The sequence below is a fragment of the Corythoichthys intestinalis genome, chromosome 12 (genome assembly GCF_030265065.1).
Source record: "Corythoichthys intestinalis isolate RoL2023-P3 chromosome 12, ASM3026506v1, whole genome shotgun sequence".
Taxonomy (NCBI): domain Eukaryota; kingdom Metazoa; phylum Chordata; class Actinopteri; order Syngnathiformes; family Syngnathidae; genus Corythoichthys; species Corythoichthys intestinalis.
The window spans coordinates 54,752,569-54,773,888 of record NC_080406.1 but is presented as its reverse complement, the minus strand read 5'-3'; the positions used below and the strand labels follow the sequence as shown (position 1 = coordinate 54,773,888).

Genomic DNA, 21,320 nt, shown 5'->3' with positions numbered 1-21,320 from the left:
GTGTTTTATTGTGAGTAAACTGTCGCAGTATTTTAATGAACCCTCTGATCAACATTTTGGAACAGTTAAACATGTCCTTCGATATCTTAGAGGTACAAGCGATAAAAAGTTATGTTATAGGAAGTCAGACGAAAACCTAGGTATTCACGCCTACAGTGATGCAAACTGGGCTGGTGATGTAAAAGACCGACGAAGTACAACTGGGTACTGTATTAGCCTGACTAAGAAAGGCACTTTAATTTCTTGGAAAACCAAAAAGCAGCCAACTGTAGCACTATCAACATGCGAGGCAGAGTATATTGCTCTTGCCGCAACCATTCAAGAGTGTTTATATCTTTCCCAGTTTTTGAGTGGCATTGATGGACATGTATATGGACTACCCAGAGTGTATGAAGATAACCAGGGTACAATTGCTTTGAGTAAGAACCCAGTCAGTAGACAGAGATGCAAACATGTTGATATTAAGTATTATTTTATTCGTTCAACTGTAACTGGGGGAAAAGTTGTATTGGAATATTGTCCAACTGAAGATATGTTGGCAGATGTGAAGCCTGCAACAAAATTTAAGTTGATGAAATTTGAAAAATTTATGTTTAGAGAATGACTGACTGAAACAGCAGTAGTGCAATATGAAGAGTGTGATACGTATTGTACTACATATGTAATATTGTAATTGTGACGTGTATATTTTTGTTTTTGCTTATAATGCGAGAGCAAGTGGGGGTGTTAAACTATGCTCTCAATTATGTGTTAATTTGCCTGATTGTGTGCACCTGTGTGGTGGTGAATGCCCTCCTGCATGCAGTCAATGTGTGTGCAGCGAGTGACCAAGCAAGCAGCAGCATCTCCTTGTCCTCCTTAAAGAGTTTGTATCTACTTTTTATATTCGGTGCTTTCGCTAACTGAAAAGGTACGCTAACGTGTACCGCTGTGAGGGTTAACTCTGCCAACACTCACTAACCATAATCATACAGAAAAATGATCGTAAATAATTACGAGCATTTTTTTAATAGACTGATAAATTCCAGCTATACGTTGAATACTGCAAGAACAACGAAGAATCCACTCGGCTCATCATGGAGCATGCAGTAAACTATTTTCATGTAAGTTAAATGTCATGGTGATCCAAACTGAAACTACAAGACATGGATCCAAACTGAAACTACAAGACATGGAACATGATTGTCTTACATTCATTTCTCTTTCTCAACAGAAAATTCAGCAGAAGCACGGACTCGCACACTCTATCAACTCCTAGTAACTCAGTTAACCAACATAAATCGTAAAAGATACATTCACAACACACCAGATGAAGACTTTAAACTACCGTTCAACTTCACAATTTGAGTGTTCCTTAACACCTGTTCTCACTCAGTAGCTGTCAATAGTGGTTCTATCGTACAATTTATGACTCTCGCTTAGTTTTTTTTCCCCTGAAATTTTTGCACTTTTTTTTTCACGACCTTTTAAGTGTATTTTTTCCTTTTTTTAGGATCTGATGGAATGCTGTGAGGAAGGGAAAGGCCAACTCAAGTAGGCCCTGGATGTGACTCTGAGCATTCCCAAGAGAGCCAACGATGCCATGCATCTCTCCGTGCTGGAAGGTGACTGAACTCGGGAAGGATAAATTCGCTCATTGTTGAAGTTAAGTTTTCTTACATTGCTTAATCTCTCTCTTCCTTCAGGATTTGATGACAGCATCGAGTCCCAAGGCGACCTGCTCCTACAGGACTCCTTCAAGGTGTGGGATTCTAAGATCCCATTCAGGATGGGGAAAAATAGGCAGCTTCCTCTTGAAGTCCTTGGTGGTCTGCAAGGTGGTCAAGGATGACAAGGGGAAGAGCAGGTACATATACAAGAAAAAACTCAATGTAAGTCATCTTTAGCACACTTTCTATCGGTACAATCTTCCACTTTTCCTTTCAGGGGTGCCACAGCGAATCAATTGACTCCATCTAACCCTGTCCTCTGTATCCTCTACTCTCCAACTACCGTCACGTCCTCTTTAACTTTATCCATAAACCTCCTCTTTGGTCGTCCTCTCGACCTCCTGCCTGGCATATGGAAATCCAGCATCCTTTTGCTAATATACAATCACATGCCCAAGCCAACTCAGTCTGGCCTTTCTTTCTCTCCAAAACCTCCAACATTTGCTGTCTGTCTGACATGCTCATTTTCATTAAAGACAATAATTTCATTTCCTCCTTAGATAGCCGAGATAAAGCTGACAGAGCACCTGAAGGGAGACCCCTGCAAATTTGCTTTTTCGTTGGGCCGAACCTGGACATTGAGCAAGATTGTTCTGAAGGTTAGAGGTGCTTCCTCTGCTCATTTTCTCCTCCAGTGTGAGATTTACTTAACCTCTGACTGTCTTTCTTATCAATAGGCTTCCACTGCTGAGCTCAAGATGGACTGGATCCAACATATCCGGAAGCTGATCCAGCAGCACACCATCCACTTGGGGGAGGCACTCAAAAGTCGAAGGTAACCAAGAAAACTACACTATTCAGGGGCCTATTGGTTTACAACAATTGACAAAAAGTGGTGCCTTTTATAATGAACAGCACATTTGTTTGTCGGTCTTATACTGTTCTCACTTTTTCATTTCTTTCGATCAACTTTAATTATGACTTTTAATTACTGTATTTTATTTTATGTGCCAAGTTGGGATATGTCATTGCTGAACTCAAGGAAAGCAAGTGACTTTAACATGGCCTATTTCCTTAAATCAGACTGATGTTTACAATATGAGGATTAGTATTTTTTTTTTTTTTTACTGAAATTTATGAAAGACTTGACTTGATACCAGGGGTCGCGTTAACCGGATATTTTCCGTCGTTGACCGGTTTTTTAAAACGGTGACGGAAAAAACTGACGTCCGTCCGTCATTTTGACAGGTTGCAATTCACACCCCAGACCACAGGGTGGCGAGTTAGCATATTAATTAGCTATTGTCTCTCTTAATGCATGACGTCGTTGGCTCTTCTGTCAGAATATTGTTACGTCACCGGGGTCTGGCGGCGGCACCGTGATTGACACATCAACGCGAGGTTCTTATTGGTGCACCCGGTGTGCCAGCGCGTCATCCAATTGATGGACAAGATTGCCGCCCAATCACATGACGCCACAACTCCGCCCCCCTGACTGGAGCCGCCATATTGTGTGTCAGCTGTTCATGTTTACACATTACCGCTACGTGCATGCCTCCTATTACGGCGTGTTTTTCTGCTCGTTAATATTAATAATCAAAATGGTGAAGGCGTGTGTGGCGGTTGGTTGCTGTAACAGAAAAGATAGACGGAGAGACTTGAAGTTCTACCGTATTCTGAGAGACCCGGGAGGATGAGAGCGAGATGGACTGCTGTAATTCGACAAGAAATCTGGGCACCAAACGATCACCACAGACTATGTAGTAGTCATTTTATATCTGGTAAGATGCATTTAATATATATTTAGAAGATTTTGAGTTGACAACCACAATTAAGATCATTGTGTGACGTTGGTGATTGGGGTCTATATCGTTGCCTCTTTTTCTTTGGGGGCGGAGTTGTTGGCGGTAAGCAGAGTAAAAAGGGAGAAAAATACCACGACTCCCGTGTCTAATTTTTCGCCGCCAAGCAAGCGTTACAATATTAATTAAAAATGAAAACTAAATACTATTGAATATGTCATCATTATCATTTTAAAAATTTAAGTGACCGGTAAAAATAGACTATGACCGGATTTTTATGACCCTGTCAGTCAAAATGACAGACAACGAAAATGTCTAGCGCAACCTCTGCTTGATACAGAGACGGTTTTGGACCGTACGCAATATATGTTTGTTAATTTGCTAGTACAGCTTACTAATACAAGCATACAGTAAATACCAAGTGTTAAATGGTGACTTTGTCTTGCTTCACCCACTTAATTGATGGCTATTGTTACCTGGGAATGGCTTTAAACTTTTAAGATTCGGATTTCATGATTTATCACTTCCGCATGTGACTTACTTTCCTCACTGGTATAGAGTCGGAATAGATTAAAAACTGAATTGTTGTGTGTGTGTGTTTTTTTAAAGGAATGGAAAACATCACGAAGATGAAGGTGAAAGTGGAAGAAAGATCGAGGCCTTCTACATTGGAGGACCCTGGCACACATATTACCTGGTACAAAGAAAAGTGGGGTTCTCAAAGTCTGACATACAAATGGGAACTTACATGAACTTGAACACATTGACAAGATCCTCGTAAATAGAAACCAAAGAAAACGACTTTGGGCTATTTATAAAAAAATAAAAAATAAAAAAATTAAAAAAAAAAAGTTTTAATATATGTATATACTGTATATAATTTGTGTTGAAAAAATGATTTCTTGTATATAGTTGGATAAAGTTATGTATTTTACTAAATAAAATGTCGTTCTTTGCACTGAATGCGTTGGTCGTTTTTTAAAAATAATTGAAATACATGTGTTTGTGGGGGCTTGAACTGGTATGAGGAATTAGGATTTGGTGCTTCAGGTTTTTCTTCTAAAGCTTTTGATGCATTTAACACCACTCCTCAAAAATGCATAACATATCACATATTTAAAAATGTCCATCAAGGTAAAATGCAGTTCTTTCCCACATTTTTAAGGGCTATACAAGAGGTTGTGAGATGCAAATTTGGTTGTACCATATGTGTTGAGTTCTGTTAAGTGCTCTCAAGTAGGAGCACCAAATTATTTCCGTGTATTATTGTTGTCCACTTGGGGTCGCCATCCTCACAGAAACTAAAAGTTTCATCCCTCAACCCTGGTTAACAAGGCCCCGTCTCAAACCATTAAAACTCGGGGAAAAATGCTCCTTTCAAGCAAAACATACAATGTTTAAAAATTAAATTTGTTCAATTTAAATGAATTGATACATAAATAAACGCCGGTTATGATTCCAAGTAAAACTTGATTTTTTTCATTGTGCTTAACTCATTGCATGCCATTCATGGCAATGTACATCCAATTCAATTAAACCAGAGGGTAAACAGTCTAAAACAATTGGTATCCCCCCTGTATCTTTGTCTACAAGAAAAAAAAAAAAAAAAAAAAAACTTGTGCAAAAATAACATGGGTGATAGATGCCTATCGAAGGTACTTGTAAAGAAAATACTGTAATTTAATGGTCAGACTTCATTTTCCATTTGGGGTGGGGGAAAAAAAAGCCCATGCTTACAGTAAATAGTAGCAATTATATATATGGCAGAGAACACTCAGGTGACTTGAAGTTCCGCTCTGAGACCTCCAATTTGGCCAACTTTCAAAATTGTCCGATATGCATGTTTGATACATCATTGGAAAGCTTAAAATCTCAATTTTCTGGGGGAAGAAAATTTTCAAACAGTTTTTTTTTTTTTACAGTTTTAGAGTTTTTTAAACAGTAAAACCCTATCTGGAGGTGGGAGCATGCGAGAGCAGAATTACAGACGCCATGACTTTAACGAGATATCGCGTACTAACCTTGTTTCGATCCAAAAACTCCATGTTGCATGTATCACTGAGTGTCAAGACACAGCTGTGAATGGCCATTGCTGTTTTTTTTAAAAATTTTTTTTTTTATGGGTGGAACATGGTAATATAAAATGGGTCGCGATGCAGTAATTGCGGACATCAAGGAGTGGTCGAGATTTTCTTTTTCATATATTCACCCTTTTAAACACTTTTTTCAATTTTTCTTTGTTTGGATTGATTATCATTTAACATATTGGGAAAATGCGATAAAAAAATACAATTAAGCGATAGTTATGAGGTAGATATCCATGCCTTTTTTACAGACGCCATTTATTTCATTGTGACGTAATTTGTTTAAAAGTATAAAATATGCGAGTGAATAAATTTTTAAAGTCGTTTTTTTTTTTTTTTTTTTAATGAAATATTAGACATCAATTAATGATTATAAGCTAAAAATGACAGACATTTTGAATAATAAAATTAATTACCTTCGTTTTATGGCTGGGTTGAAACAAAAGCGGTTACGTGACGTCTGTAAATGGGAGTTTCCAGGGTACAACAACCAAAATAGTTTGGGGACTTATTGCGCCATGAATCTGCTATGGCATCATATAGACATACTGTTCTATCAAACACAACAGTTGTTTTAGCTTAAAATAAAGCAGTTTCTTAGGGGAGTGCAAGAACAGAAACTGGTTTTTCAGTCTTGTCTGTGTTTTCCGACATTATATACAGTGGGGAGAACAAGTATTTGATACCCATTGGCATTGTATCAAATACTTGTTCTCCCCACTCTATCTATCTATGTGTATATATCATCAAGCCCCCGAACTACATTGTGCTAAGAAAAAGAGTACTATTGTTTAGAAAAAAATTACATTATAAACAGTATTCATAATTTGAGTGTTCTTTCACCGAATACTTTTTCACTTGTACTTGTGTCAATTATTTGGATGACAAATTTTACTTGATTAATATGAATTTTGAAGTAATGCTACGCTTACTTGGCTCATCTACCCACCTCCGTCAGGTTGTTCATTTTTTTCTCTGGGCTCACAGTGGCCTGTTTGGTTGTGTATATGGAGGCGTGGCTTTGTGGTTGTCTGTCTGCAGCCCAGATTTAAAACCTTAACCTTAGATCTGTGGATGTGCTAACCAAGCTTCCACCTTGTTAGTTTTTGTTTCATTTTCCTCATTGGCACACGAACAAAATTTGTATTAACAGTACATCATTTTGTTTAATTAAAATTAAGGCATGTGCAACTTTCATTAGATTTGAAGTATTTTACAATTTTATCATAATGGCACAAAGCCTTACATAGATGATAATGATGATGATGTACTTTGTACTATATTGACTAAAGTAGTTGAATATTCTGTGTTCCATATAAATTGTTTTCAGTGATTCTCTGTTAATCCCATACTAGATATGTTATTTGGATTTGATTATTGTACTCTAATGGGAATAATGCTTCAGAAAATACATGCACCATGTGGCAAGTATAGTAATCCATTAATATGGGCAAAGAGGCACCTTAAAAGTAAAAATGTTTGGAAATCTTACAAAATCATTGACATCCTTTGTATTAGCATCCATGGAGTTTCTGCAGTGCGAACAGTGAGTGGCTCCCTGCGGTTACCCAACACATTAGACGTGAACAGTGCTTTCCATATTGTTCTGCCTCTATTGTCCACAGGATGTGTGGATACCATACCAGTACTTTCCTTTGTCCATCAGTGTTGTTAATTATTTATTCTCTTTTTGTGACAAATACAAATCAATATTTCTCACCCCATGTTGTGGCCCAACAAAAAGGTGAACATGTGTCAGTAGCCTTCATTTATAACTAACAGACCATTTGAATAACAATGCTTTGTTTGTGAGGAGGTGCTATAAAAAGCCCTGGAAACATGAGAAATCTCTCCAATGGACACCATGGGCAAGGTAGGTTCTGCTCGGCTCGCATCAAACCACATTGCAGTTCTTTGTCGTCACGCAACCTCCCATCTCCCGACAGATCATCTTCTACGAAGACAAGAACTTCCAGGGTCGCAGCTATGAGTGCAGCAATGACTGCACGGACCTTCACTCGTTCTTTAATCGCTGCAACTCTATCAGAGTGGAGAGTGGCTGCTTTATGATTTACGAGCGAGCTAACTTCATGGGCCACCAGTACTTCATGAGGAGGGGGGACTATCCCGACTACCAGAGATGGATGGGCTTCAGTAGCTGCATCCGCTCCTGCAGGATGATTCCCGCAGTAAGGGTCGGCCTAGCCCAGTTGTTTATATGTTAACCATTTTGCTTCTGGACTCTGTGCTTAAGAGCTAGACTAATCATTTTAATGTCTGTGATTAATAAACGCTTGATGTGTTATGCTGATTTCCAAGATTCTGGCTTTGTTTTTGCTTAAAAGTTAGACTATTTGTTTTATAATGTCTGAAATGTAGTCTCTGGTTCTGAAAAGCTGCACAGGTCATTTTAACACTCAAAACTCTGCAAAACTGAAAAAACTGAGATTTTAGATAGCCACAACTAAGCCACAGATTTCTGTTTAACTAGTAGTTCCTATGTTTATCATTCTGCCTTTGGTTTTCATACTGACAGTAAGACAGGGAAGTCTGTTACTGTGCTTTTATTCGGGGTTTCTGTAGTAAAAATAGGCCAGTCGTTTCGCAATGATTAGGATTCCAATCCTGGTGTCTTTGCCTCAATTTTAGACACGTTGATTCGATATTTTATGTTCTTATAGTGTTGACGATTTAGCCCAGTCTAGCCGTCTGTTGTACTTGCAAACCTAACTTTGCCTTCTCATGTGATCCCATAGTACCGGGGCTCGTACAGGTTGCGTATCTATGAGAAGCCTGACTTCAGTGGTCATATGATGGAGTTCATGGACGACTGTGCCTGTGTGTCCGACCGTTTCCACCACCGCCATATCTACTCCTGTAATGTCATGAATGGCTACTGGATCTTCTACGAGTACCCCAACTTCCGAGGGCGTCAGTACTTCCTGAGGCCCGGCGAGTACCGGCGGTACCGCGACTGGTGCGCCACCTGTGCCATTGTTGGCTCCTTCAGGAGGGTCACCGAATTTTAGCCATCAAGTGAAAGCCTTGCTGTAAATATCAAACACTTTGTTTATTAAAGATGTCGGATTTTTAACTGGCCTTGTAATAATTGCCTTGTCCTTGACATACACTGTGTGTCTGTTTTTTATACTCAATACCTTTAAAAAGCCTAACAACTGATTCATTTTAGATTATTTTTATTCCATGATTGCAAAATGACCATAAGACATTAGCAAAACCACATTAAAATTTCTTGAGTCATAATATTAATTAGTTTTAACGAAATACATTAGTCTTTTTAATGTCTTTGTATCTTAACCATAAAAAAATCATTATTAAATAAAAATAAGGGCTTAGAGTTGGATATTAAAAACTATTATTTACCCTATTCATGTGATTGATGTTTTATAATTAAATAGACAATCAACTAGATTAACCAAAGGTTGATCAGTTGATACAAATGTCTTTTGTATCCAGAGAAGGGTCACCTGACCCTAATCAGCATATCTTTTGTGAGCATTGAGGTCCTCATTAGTCATTCCCATTCCTACTTGTTAAACCACAAGGTTGGATTGCTCCAATTAGCATCTTGAGTGTTTGCAGGGCAGGGTTGCCTTAGCTTTGTCGGACAGTGGACCGCTCAGGCAGGCAATCGGGCGGACAACCTTTGTACGGGAAATAAAAAACAAAACAAACCATTTCTTATGTGGTGACATATGACACTTCGCCCTTTTCCCGGGGCGAGATGTTGGAAGTTGTTGCCGAACCAATTTTTCCCTTCTGTGCCATCTTTGTGCCCACATGAGAGTGAGCCAATTCATTTGCAAGACCCACCAAGAAGTCCACCCATCTCTCTTGCCTTCCGGTGCATGCCTGATACAACATATATGCATTCAGTGCTGCCATGTCAATCATATTGTAGAACACGGCAACTGGCCATCTCCGTGTTCCTCCGTGTTTGACAAAACCAAAGGAGCCCGAGATTTTCAAATATTCAAGATGCTAATTGCAGCTATCCAGAGTGAAACCCCCCCTTCACATCTAGGCAGCGACTCCACAGGAGTGTAGGGGGGGTCGTCTGCTTGATTGCTTGTTTGAGAAAGCCAAGTAGTCAGTTTGGTGTCGGGGTCATTTGACGCCTTTCTGGTCTTTCTTTATAGCCCAAAAAGCCGGGACTTCCAGTGTTAATGGTAGATTTATTTCCTGCGCAGCATTTCCACTTGTCTGTAGGACTATCACACGTCTGATGGGATTCACACATGACTGGCTGCAATTAGACACAAGTAGAGAAACTATCGGTGCCAGGATTAGCGGTCAGGCAGCATTGAATAGGATGTCAAAATTTACACACAAGTGATTTACATAATACTGGGTTCTACATCTCATATTGCTGATACAGTGCCTTGCAAAAGTATTCGGCCCCCTTGAATCTTGCAACCTTTCACCACATTTCAGGCTTCAAACATAAAGATATGAAATTTCATTTTTTTTGTCAAGAATCAACAAGTGGGACACAATCGTGAAGTGCAACAACATTTATTGGATAATTTAAACTTTTTTAACAAATAAAAAACTGAAAAGTGGGGCGTGCAATATTATTCGGCCCCTTTACTTTCAGTGCAGCAAACTCACTCCAGAAGTTCAGTGAGGATCTCTGAATGATCCAATGTTGTCCTAAATGACCGATGATGTTAAATAGAATCCACCTGTGTGTAATCAAGTCTCCGTATAAATGCACCTGCTCTGTGATAGTCTCAGGGTTCTGTTTAAAGTGCAAAGAGCATTATGAAAACCAAGGAACCCACCAGGCAGGTCCGAGATACTGTTGTGGAGAAGTTTAAAGCCGGATTTGGATACAAAAAGATTTCCCAAGCTTTAAACATCTCAAGGAGCACTGTGCAAGCCATCATATTGAAATGGAAGGAGCATCAGACCACTGCAAATCTACCAAGACCCGGCCATCCTTCCAAACTTTCTTCTCAAACAAGGAGAAAACTGATCAGAGATGCAGCCAAGATGCCCATGATCACTCTGGATGAACTGCAGAGATCTACAGCTGAGGTGGGAGAGTCTGTCCATAGGACAACAATCAGTCGTACACTGCACAAATCTGGCCTTTATGGAAGAGTGGCAAGAAGAAAGCCATTTCTCAAAGATATCCATAAAAAGTCTCGTTTAAAGTTTGCCACAAGCCACCTGGGAGACACACCAAACATGTGGAAGAAGGTGCTCTGGTCAGATGAAACCAAAATTGAACTTTTTGGCCACAATGCAAAACGATATGTTTGGCGTAAAAGCAACACAGCTCATCACCCTGAACACACCATCCCCACTGTCAAACATGGTGGTGGCGGCATCATGGTTTGGGTCTACTTTTCTTCAGCAGGGACAGGGAAAATGGTTAAAATTGACGGGAAGATGGATGCAGCCAAATACAGGAACATTCTGGAAGAAAACCTGTTGGTATCTGCACAAGACCTGAGACTGGGACGGAGATTTATCTTCCAACAGGACAATGATCCAAAACATAAAGCCAAATCTACAATGGAATGGTTCAAAAATAAACGTATCCAGGTGTTAGAATGGCCAAGTCAAAGTCCAGACCTGAATCCAATCGAGAATCTGTGGAAAGAGCTGAAGACTGCTGTTCACAAACACTCTCCATCCAACCTCACTGAGCTCGAGCTGTTTTGCAAGGAAGAATGGGCAAGAATGTCAGTCTCTCGATGTGCAAAACTGATAGAAACATACCCCAAGCGACTTGCAGCTGTAATTGGAGCAAAAGGTGGCGCTACAAAGTATTAACGCAAGGGGGCCGAATAATATTGCACGCCCCACTTTTCAGTTTTTTATTTGTTAAAAAAGTTTAAATTATCCAATAAATTTTGTTCCACTTCACGATTGTGTCCCACTTGTTGTTGATTCTTGACAAAAAATTAAAATTTTATATCTTTATGTTTGAAGCCTAAAATGTGGCGAAAGGTTGCAAGGTTCAAGGGGGCCGAATACTTTTGCAAGGCACTGTATATGCACGCTCCACCTTCCTAATCAAATCTCTATTTTGAACCCCCCCCCCTTTTTTTTTCTCCTCGGTCATCAGGCCCTCCACATGGTGTCCACCGGAAATACAATTAGCTAATGATAGCACTACTATAGTTTGTGGAGGCGTTTAATGTATTTTTTGTTGTTGATTGTTCTTCTCTTCGGTCTCACTCCCCTTTTTTATTTCCTTTCTGCCCCCACCCCCAACCCTTTCCTGCTCATTGATTTCTCCTAAAATTTGGGAAAAAAAGCTACAGTCTATTTCGTGATAAATCAAATAATGACATGAGCAATATGCTGCCCTTTTAATTATATAGATTAGGCATGTCCAAACCGGTCGTCAAGGGCTGCAGATGCAGGTTTTCTTTCCAAGTGACCAAGAGTTGTAATCAGTTGATTGCAGTCTAGGCCAAACCTCCCATCTTTCAAAATGAAGTCAGATGGGATCCTCTGGTTGCGGAAATCAAGCAGTCTACGTTAACACTTCATTCCAAACTGTGATATTTCACCAGCAAAATAATCCAGTTTAAAGTCTGGTTCAAACTTGGAATTTAGAATATACAGTCGTATGAAAAAGCATCTGAACTTTTTGGAATTTCTCACATTTCTGCATAAAATCATCATTAAATGTGATCTGATCTTTGTCAAAGTCACACAGATCAAAAAACTGTCTGCTTTAACAAAAAAACACCCAAACATTTACAGGTTTTCATATTTTAATGAGGATAGTATGCAAACAATGACAGAAAGGGGAAAAATAAGTAAGTGAACCATCACATTTAATATTTTGTGCCCCCCCCCCTCTTTTTGCAGCAAAAACTTGAACCAGAAGCTTCCTTTAGCTGCAGATCAGTCTAGCACATCGATCAGGACTAATCTTTGCCCATTCTTCTCTACAAAGGTTCTGTAGTTCAGTCAGATTCCTGGGATGTCTGGCATGAATCCCCGTCTTTAGGTTATACCACACCGTCTCAATGGGGTTCAAGTCTGGACTTTGACTTGGCCACTCCAGAACGTGTATTTTGTTCTTCTGAAACCATTCTGAAGTTGATTTACTTCTGAGTTTTGGATCATTGTCTTGTTGCAGCATCCATCCTCTTTTTAGCTTCAACTGTTTAACAGACGGCCTCAGGTTTTCCTGCAAAACATCCTGATAAAGTTTTTATTTCATTCTTTCATTAATGATTGCAAGTCGTCGAGGCCCAGACGCAGCAAAACGACCCCGAAATCATGATGCTCCCTCCACCATGCTTCACGGTGGGGTTAAGGAGTGGATGTTGGTGAGCTGTTCTATTTTTCCTCCACACTTGACGTTGTGCGTTCCTCCCAAACAATTCAACTTTGGTTTCATCAGTCCACAAAATATTTTGCCAAAACTTCTGTGGAGTGACCAAGTGCCTTTTTGCGAACATTAAATGAGCATTATCGTTTTTTTAGACAGCAGTGGCTTCCTCTGTGGAGTCTTTCCATGAACACCATTCTTGGCCATAGTTATACATACATATAGTTGATGTGTGCACAGAAATATTGGACTGTGCCAGTGATTTCTGTAAGTCTTTAGCAGACACTCTAGGGTTCTTTTTTTTTTTTACCTCTCTGAGTAATCTGCGCTGAACTCTCTGCATCATCTTTGGTGGAGGGCCACTCTTTGGGAGAGAAGCAACAGTGCCAAACTCTCTCTATTTGTCGACAACTTCTCTGACTGTCAATTGATGAACATCCAGACTTTTATAGATGGTTTTGTATATTTTTCCTAGCCTGAAAGTCCAGACTCACCACTGTTCCAGCGGATCAAATTCCCAGGGCGGAGCAAGCCACAGCAAACAAACAGCGGCGTGGACCAATCAGCGATGGGCTGACGTGATGTTGGTAAAGCGACAAGAAACTTTAGCGTGAGGACGTAAATATATGAGGAGAGCGGAGAACGGAGAAGTTTATTCAACATGGCTAGCGTGAGACAGTTGCTGGGGTTTTAGTGACTGGATGTGTTTTTGGTCATTTAAAACTGAATTTACCACGGATTGGAAAATATTCTCTGCTCTCCTGTTCGCCATCTGTGTTGTTGCGGAGACGACTTCCGAAGTGCAAGACTGACGTTGCTTGTTAAGAATACGCCACGCAAATAAACGAATCTGATTGCACGGTTGATTTCGTTCGGGCTCGAGAGGCTGGGTCTGGGTCCCAGACTATTCTCAGTGTTTGAAAAATACAGGGAGAACAGTAAGGCTGTGCCAGGCAATCTTTTTCCAGCTTTATACTAATCAACAATCCATGATCGCAGGTTTTCAGAAAGCTCTTTTGACCGAGCCATGATGCACGTCAAACAATCCTTCTCATCAAGATAATTCTTACCAGGTGTGTGTTGTATAGTGGGCAGGGAAGCTTTAAACCATTCATCCGTTATTGGGCAAACACCTGACTTAAATTGGTTTCAATGGCTCTTTAAGTCTCGGATTCGCTTACTGATTTCTCCCCCTTCTGTCATTGTTTGCATGCTATCCTTATTAAAATTCTGAAAACCTATAAATGTTTGGCTGGTTTCAGTTAAAGCAGACACTATTTTTACATCTGTGTGATTTAGATAAAGATCAGATCACATTTGATGGTGATTTTATGCAGAAATGTGAGAATTCCAAAAGGTTCCGATACTTCTTCATACCAATGTATGACAACATACAAAAAATGCTTCATGACAACTGTATGGAGGATAAAAATGATAAATACATAAATGAAGGGGTGTGGGCCACTTGTGTTTCCGGGATCTCTTACCCAGCTGGCATGTTTGGGTTTCCGCCCATGGACAGACGTGGAGAACACATACCACCCAAATATGGGCTTCATGGACAACATGGCGTATGGTGGTGACCTGCGTTGAGCTTCAAATGGGGGCCGACCAACGCCATGGGTGACATCACCTGTACTCCGTTCAGTTCTTTTTTACAGTTGCAGTCAGGTGCTGCTTGTTTCAGCAGAAACCTCATTGGTTAAAACTATCCATGCTGAAGATCGGTTAGATCGAAACCCTGCACCTATTACAGCCCTTTTTGTGAAGTAGTTCGGACACCCCTGTCATCGAGGAAAGATCTTTCGAAATTTGTAATTCTGCAAAAAAAAGACCACCAAAATTCATGTAAAAGTATGCATTCATTATTACATTTTCAAAAGCAAAAAAAACAAAAAATAAATAAAAACACTAACTTCATAAAAGACAAAAACAAGTCAAAAGTTTGGGATTTTAAAAAAATGTTGCAAATGGTCACTGTGGCTGACCATAATCCTTTGGATGAATGATGACTCATCAATTGAATATTTCCAGTCCAAATATCCATTTGTATAGAGAACAATTTGGTATTATTATTCATTACTACTGCCCTTTATGTGTGTGTATGTTTTGTTGCTAGTGGATTAAATTTGAAATTGCGCTAAGTCAAGAACAACAAGATGTCAAAGATTATACATATTTACTAGAGCAGCAAAGTGAGGCACGCCTGCCCCTTGGGATCGGTTCCAACAACAACAACAACAAAAACTAGAAATAAAGAAACAAAGGGATTTGTATGGACGTCTATTCCTGCTGGAATGTTAAAAATGGATCTTAGCCAAAACAGATACTAAAACTTGAGGATAAAGCATACCTGTGTATATTTATACACTCTTGTTAAGCAATAAATATATACAGTAAATGTTTTTTTTTTTTTCAATTCCAGTTGAATGAGTTCATCCTGGAGGCAGTGGATGCCGCGCTTTCCCCAGTGGCCATGATCACACCATATGTGCAGAAGCTTCTGACTGAGCGAGCAAGCACAAAGCCTGAGCGCACACATAATGCAGGCGATTCGCAGCCAGAAATGTATGGATGGAGAAGCATTGTTATGCATTTATAGGCCCTGTTCAGCAAAAAGTCAGTCTGCCGATTCATCAGCTTTCCACATTTGAATAACAACGTGTCATGGCCCCCGGGATTTTGTATAAAAAGGCCTTGGAATCATGGGGTTAGCAGAGCAAGTTGAACCCTCCACTGGGAACTACCTGAAACATCACCATGGGCAAGGTAGAGCATTTCCTTACTAATACTTGTATTTTTTGAATGTGCAAAGCTAAATTGTCTGTTTTGTTTTGCAGATCATCCTTTTCGAGGAGAAGAATCTCCAGGGTCGCTCCTATGAGTGCCTCAACGATTGCCCCGAGCTGACCTCTGTCCTGAGCCGCTGCCAGTCCTGCCGGGTGGAGAGCGGTTGCTTCATGGTTTATGACCGCTCCAACTTCCTGGGCAACCAGCTGTTCCTGAAGAGAGGGGAGTACCTCGACCTGCAGCGCATGACGACTGTGGGAGTCACCCTGGACTCCATCAGATCCTGCAAAATGATCCCTTTAGTAAGCATCCGATAGTAACCTGAGTATTAGGACATGCTAACTCACCAATCGCTGGTCATAACATTTGCAAATTGAATTACAGCACAGAGGCCAGTTCAAGATTAAGATCTTTGAGCGTGAGAACTTGAGCGGTCAGTCCAATGAACTCCAGGAGGACTGCGAGAACATCATGGAGCGCTTCCGCATGAACGACATCCTGTCCTGCCAAGTGTTGGAGGGTCACTGGCTGCTCTTTGAGCAGCCCAACTTCCGTGGCAGGATGATCTATGTGAAGCCCGGTGAGCACCGCAGCCTCAGGGAGTTGAGCCAGAGCGGAATTAGGATCATCAGCTTGAGGCGTATCACTGACATGTGCTAGAACTATGTACTCAGCTTAAATAAATAAAAATGATTTCTTCATAAGTACCTTTGCTTATTTGGTGTTGATTTAGTAGCTGTAGATGAAAAACGATGCATTCGTAATTCCAATCCCACTGAAACCAAAACAGAAAACGATGTTTTGCAATTGACCTTTCGGAAAAGTTCTGCACCCCTACTTAGTTACGATTGCTAAACCAACAAGTTTCATAACTACGACGGCATGAGCCATTGCAAGCAGACTTACGCTACCGCGACCCCAAACTTTCGAACCGTAGTGTATTATATGGGATTTTTCACTATGTACACTATGGTTCAAAAGTTTGGGGTCGCTTAGACCCAAAATTTTGGAACGGTAGTGTAGACTGGAGTGTTTTAAGTGATATATTTTGGAGCAATACCAGTGCAACATCTTCCAGATTGATGCAAAAGGCATAGACTTCATAAATTGACATGACACAGGAAACGGGGCCGATTTGTAGGGGGCCTATCTTCAAAAACTTCAAATTCAAATATTTTCAAAACCAAAGCTTCTAACGACCTAAAACCAAAACAGGCATACCCATATATGAGTCTCCATGAGCAGCGGCATAGAAAAAAAAAAAAAGTCGTTCCCTTATAAAATCCCGATTAATCATTTTTTATATAACACAAAACGACTATAAAAGTCTCAGATTTTACATTAGGTGCACAAAAATCACGAAATGCAGAGATAATCACCTATATTTTCAGGATAAATAGCAATATTTAACATATCATATAAGTTTTTGACCAAAATAGCAACTTAATTTTTTTTTCAACAGCTAATAAATCCCCAAATTTAACATCAGAAACTTAATATTTGAGGAAAACATGCAGAATTAATTATAAATAATATGTATGTAAATCGTTAAGTAATAAATTCTGTGTACAATCACAACTTATTATAGAATAGAATAGCCCTTTCTAATCATTATAAACTATACACTGTTAGCGAATGAAGCTAGCGGCAGCCTGGCCTAAACACCGCTTTTCTGGCGAAAATTCTTGTGAATAAATGCTTAAATCCCCAAATTCTTCATAAATATGGACGTAAAACAGTTTCAACTCTTGGTTATAAGAAAAGAAACCGTGCAGTTAGCGTTTATTTTATGTCTATTGTTGAAGTACAATGCTGCTCTGTTAGCGAATCTGGCTAGTGGCCGCCTGGCGTGAACAGAGCTTTTCTGGCGAAAATGCTTGTGAATAAATGCTTAAATCCCTGAATTCATTATAGATATGGGCGTGAAACAGTCTCGATTCTTAGTTAAAAGCAAAAAAACGTGCAGGTAGCATTTAATTCGCGTTAATATTGCCAACTAAGAGGCTAGTCAGTTACGAAAATTAGCCGCCTCAATGTGTAAACAAAGAAGAAAATTCCTGCGAATAAATGCTTCAATCACGCATGCATGGTACGAAAAATATAATATTTACCTTGAATCCTCGAACAAATCACTCCTGAGACGATCCTTCCTGTTTGTATGCGGTACAGCTTTCGTAGTTCTTCAAAAATCCAAGCTTAAATCCGACATGAGCGTGTGCCGTCTTCGGCTATTACTAAATGAAGCTCAGCCCCCTCTGATAAGGCATTACGCAAAGAATGACGAAGTGTCACGTCAATAGGTAATGAAGTCCATGCAAAAGGATTTACAATATCCAGTGAAGAATATAAAAAATTGTAACTAGCTATCAAGGCAAAAGCATGCAGGTTCAACACTTACAGCAAAGCAAAGGGTTGGCATACTAAAGCAGATATTTTCAACCACTGTGCCGCGGCACACTACCATGCTGTGGCGTAGTGTCTGGTGTGCCGTGGAAAATCATCCACTTTCACCTAATTGATATAAAAATGTTTTGGGTAAATGAATCCGCAAATGAGCAAAATCTGGTGTATGTGCTTTCCAATGGACATTAATCATGGAATCCTCTTTCATATTAGTCGGTGTCCATAGGTAGCTAACAGAGGTGGGTAGTAAAGCAATGCGCTACATGTACACCGTTACATTTACTTGAGTAAGTTTTTGAGGAAAATGTACTCCTAAGAGTAGTTTTATGAAGCCATACTTTTTACTTTGACTTAAGTAGATTTGTGAAGAAAAAAACACTACTTTTACTGCGATACTTTGGCCTAAACAAGAGCCGTTCCATTTTTCCTCTTTATTCTACACATTACATTGAATATTTTTTTGCTAGCGACGCTATTGCCAAGAGTAGCGCTACTAATTTCACCAAGACGTTGCAACAATAATCACGACTCCATTACACCAATCAGACGCAAGCTTGCCCCTCTATGATCACGCAAGCCTGTTCAATCACGCATCTTTGAAGCATTGTAACGAATGAAGTATTTAACATAGAGCGCTGCCCTCAACATGAATCGAAAGCGCGGATTTAAAGCTCTCTCCCACGGAAAACCATAGATATGATCCTTTTAATTTCATAATGGTAACAATGAAGGGAAGTCACAGTATTCACTACTCAAACCAGGAACTATTTTCTCCACTAGATGGAGAAACTCATGCTCTTTGGCCGAATAATGCTTCATTACTGTTTTTTTTCCCTCTCTTTAATTGAAGGATTTAATATATATATATATATATATATATATATATATATATATATATATATATCTTTGGCTTAATGTGGTTATGTATTGGGTGTTGTCCAGTATCATTATAACAACAGTTCACATAAATAAGTTTGTGCTGAGAGAAAAGAATACCATTGTTTAAAAAAAAAAAAAAAAAAAGAAATTAAACAAAAATAAGCAGTGTCACGTCTCGGAAGTCTTGTTAATGTTTTGTGTTGATTCATGTCATTCTTTTATTTTGGTACTGGCATGCCTCCTAGAGTTAACTTTACTTCCTGCCCTTGCCAATCAGGCTGATCGCGTCCACCTGTCATCCTCTGTATAAATAGCCTGCTTCCAAACTTACCCAGTGTCGGTTTGTCTGCTATCCTGCCACGTCCTACGCCACGTCCTTGTGTAAGCCCCTTTTTTGAGAACGATTCATGTTTTTGAACCAATGCCTTTTTGTTTCTAGTGAACGATACTCAGTTGTTTGAGGTCCAGCTGTTGCTGTGAATTTTTGTTATCTTCCCTTTTTGAACTTTATGAACTGGAAAATAAATCTTTGTTTGGATTGAACTGTCGAGCATTTGGGTCCTTTAGTGCATCCTTGTCAGTACAAACCGACCAGTATGGACCCAGCCGATACTGAAAAGCTCATGTATGCATTGCGGCATCAAGGCAGTCGTTTGCAACAACACGAGGAACAGCTGTGTGCTGTTGACCAAGGAATCAGGGAGCTTCACAGCCAACAGAATGAACTCCAGGCTTCGATCACCCAGCAATTAAGAATTTTTTCAGACCAACTCCAACAGCTTCTGACCCCAGGGAGTGGCCCGCCTCCCGGATCATCACCTGCAAACCCCGTCGCAATCCGTCTGGCTGCTCCAGAAAAGTTTTCCGGGGCTTCTGGGGACTGCAGACCGTTTTTGGTACAATGTGAACTGCATTTTAGTCACCAACCTGCCATGTACCAGACTGAACAGGCCAAAGTAGCATTCATGATATCCCACATGACTGGCAGAGCAGCAGCCTGGGCCACCGCCGAGTGGGCACGTAAGTCAGAGATTTGCAACTCGTCTCAGGTTTTCAGTCAGACACTGAAGAAACATTTTGATCATACCACCCCAGGAAGGGAGGCGGCTCGGGCATTAGTTGGGCTGAAGCAAGGCCACCGCACAGTTTCGGACTATGCTATTGAGTTCCACACACTAGCGGTTGATAGCGGTTGGAATGATATGGCCCTACTAGATGCGTTTTTGCATGGACTTTCTGATTCCATCAAAGATCAGCTTGCTCCCCTGGACCTTCCCTCAGACCTGGAATCCGTAATAGCCATGGCTTCCCGAATTGACAGCAGAATTCGTGACCGAATCAGAGCCAAAAAACAGAACACGCAGTTGCCATTTCGTCCATGGAGGTGCTCTCACGTTCAGCCAACCAGAGTCCCACCTGCCGTTTCTTTCCCTCCTGGAAAACCAGCACCCTCAAGCAACCCAGGCCAACCCATGCAACTGGGACGGGCAAAGCTAACCCCAGAGGAACGCCTTCGGTGCTTCGTTGAGAGATGCTGTTTCTACTGCGGTGAAGCAGGACATATCCTGTCAGCTTGTTCAGCAAAAGCGGATCCATCAAGCAGAAGAAAAGAGTCATTGAGCCCTTCACGTGTTTCTGTCCTCCCTTCACGCACCATGACGCAGGCAACATTGGATTTCCAGGGCCGTAACAAATCTATTGCTGTAATGATTGATTCAGGGGCTGATGAAAGCCTCATGGATTGGGCTTTAGCTAGAAAATGGGGCCTGCAAAGTGAGGTCTTAGATCACCCCCTAAACGCCAGAGCGCTTGATGGCAAGCACTTGTTTAGTGTAACTCATGTTTCCGAACCCGTAAACTTGAAAATGGCAGATGGCCATTCTGAAGAAATCCGGTTCCATCTTTTCCATTCAGCACAATACCCTCTCATCCTGGGTTACCCCTGGCTTGTTAAACACAACCCTCACATTGACTGGGGATTGGGAACGATATTGAAGTGGGGGGGGGCAGTGCAGGAAAGACTGTTTCAAGAGTGAAAAAGAGTCATATGATACCAAAAGTCAAGAACTATATCCAGATCTGTCCAAAGTACCTGACTGCTATCTTGATTTAAAAGAAGTGTTTAACAAGGCCAAGGCCACTTCTCTTCCTCCTCACAGACCCAGTGACTGTGCTATTGAGCTTCAGCCGGGTGCAGTCATCCCAAAGGGGCGCATTTACGCCATCTCCGGACCTGAGAGAGAGGCCATGAATGAATACATCGCATCATCCCTAAAGGCAGGACTCATCTGCCCCTCATCCTCACCAGCAGGGGCAGGTTTCTTGTTCGTGCAGAAAAAAGATGGAACGCTGCGCCCCTGCATTGACTACAGTCAACTGAACAACATCA

At 40.6% G+C, this 21,320-nt stretch overlaps 2 protein-coding genes across 2 annotated transcripts; both read left to right on the top strand.

Moving 5' to 3' along the window:
- Positions 1 to 1,122: 1,122 nt before the first annotated feature.
- LOC130927334 (gamma-crystallin M2-like) lies at positions 1,123 to 8,578 on the top strand. The gene is made up of 7 exons (XM_057853095.1): positions 1,123 to 1,604; positions 1,686 to 1,846; positions 2,210 to 2,308; positions 2,387 to 2,484; positions 7,352 to 7,408; positions 7,482 to 7,724; positions 8,292 to 8,578. The coding sequence occupies exons 5-7, from the start codon at positions 7,391 to 7,393 to the stop codon at positions 8,562 to 8,564; spliced, it is 534 nt and encodes a 177-aa protein (XP_057709078.1). The 5' UTR covers positions 1,123 to 1,604; positions 1,686 to 1,846; positions 2,210 to 2,308; positions 2,387 to 2,484; positions 7,352 to 7,390; the 3' UTR covers positions 8,565 to 8,578.
- A 6,912-nt stretch (positions 8,579 to 15,490) lies between these two features.
- LOC130927333 (gamma-crystallin M1-like) lies at positions 15,491 to 16,356 on the top strand. Its single transcript, XM_057853094.1, has 3 exons — positions 15,491 to 15,628; positions 15,700 to 15,951; positions 16,034 to 16,356. Exons 1-3 carry the CDS (start codon positions 15,620 to 15,622, stop codon positions 16,307 to 16,309), a joined length of 537 nt encoding a protein of 178 aa, XP_057709077.1. The 5' UTR covers positions 15,491 to 15,619; the 3' UTR covers positions 16,310 to 16,356.
- The last annotated feature ends 4,964 nt before the right edge of the window (positions 16,357 to 21,320 follow it).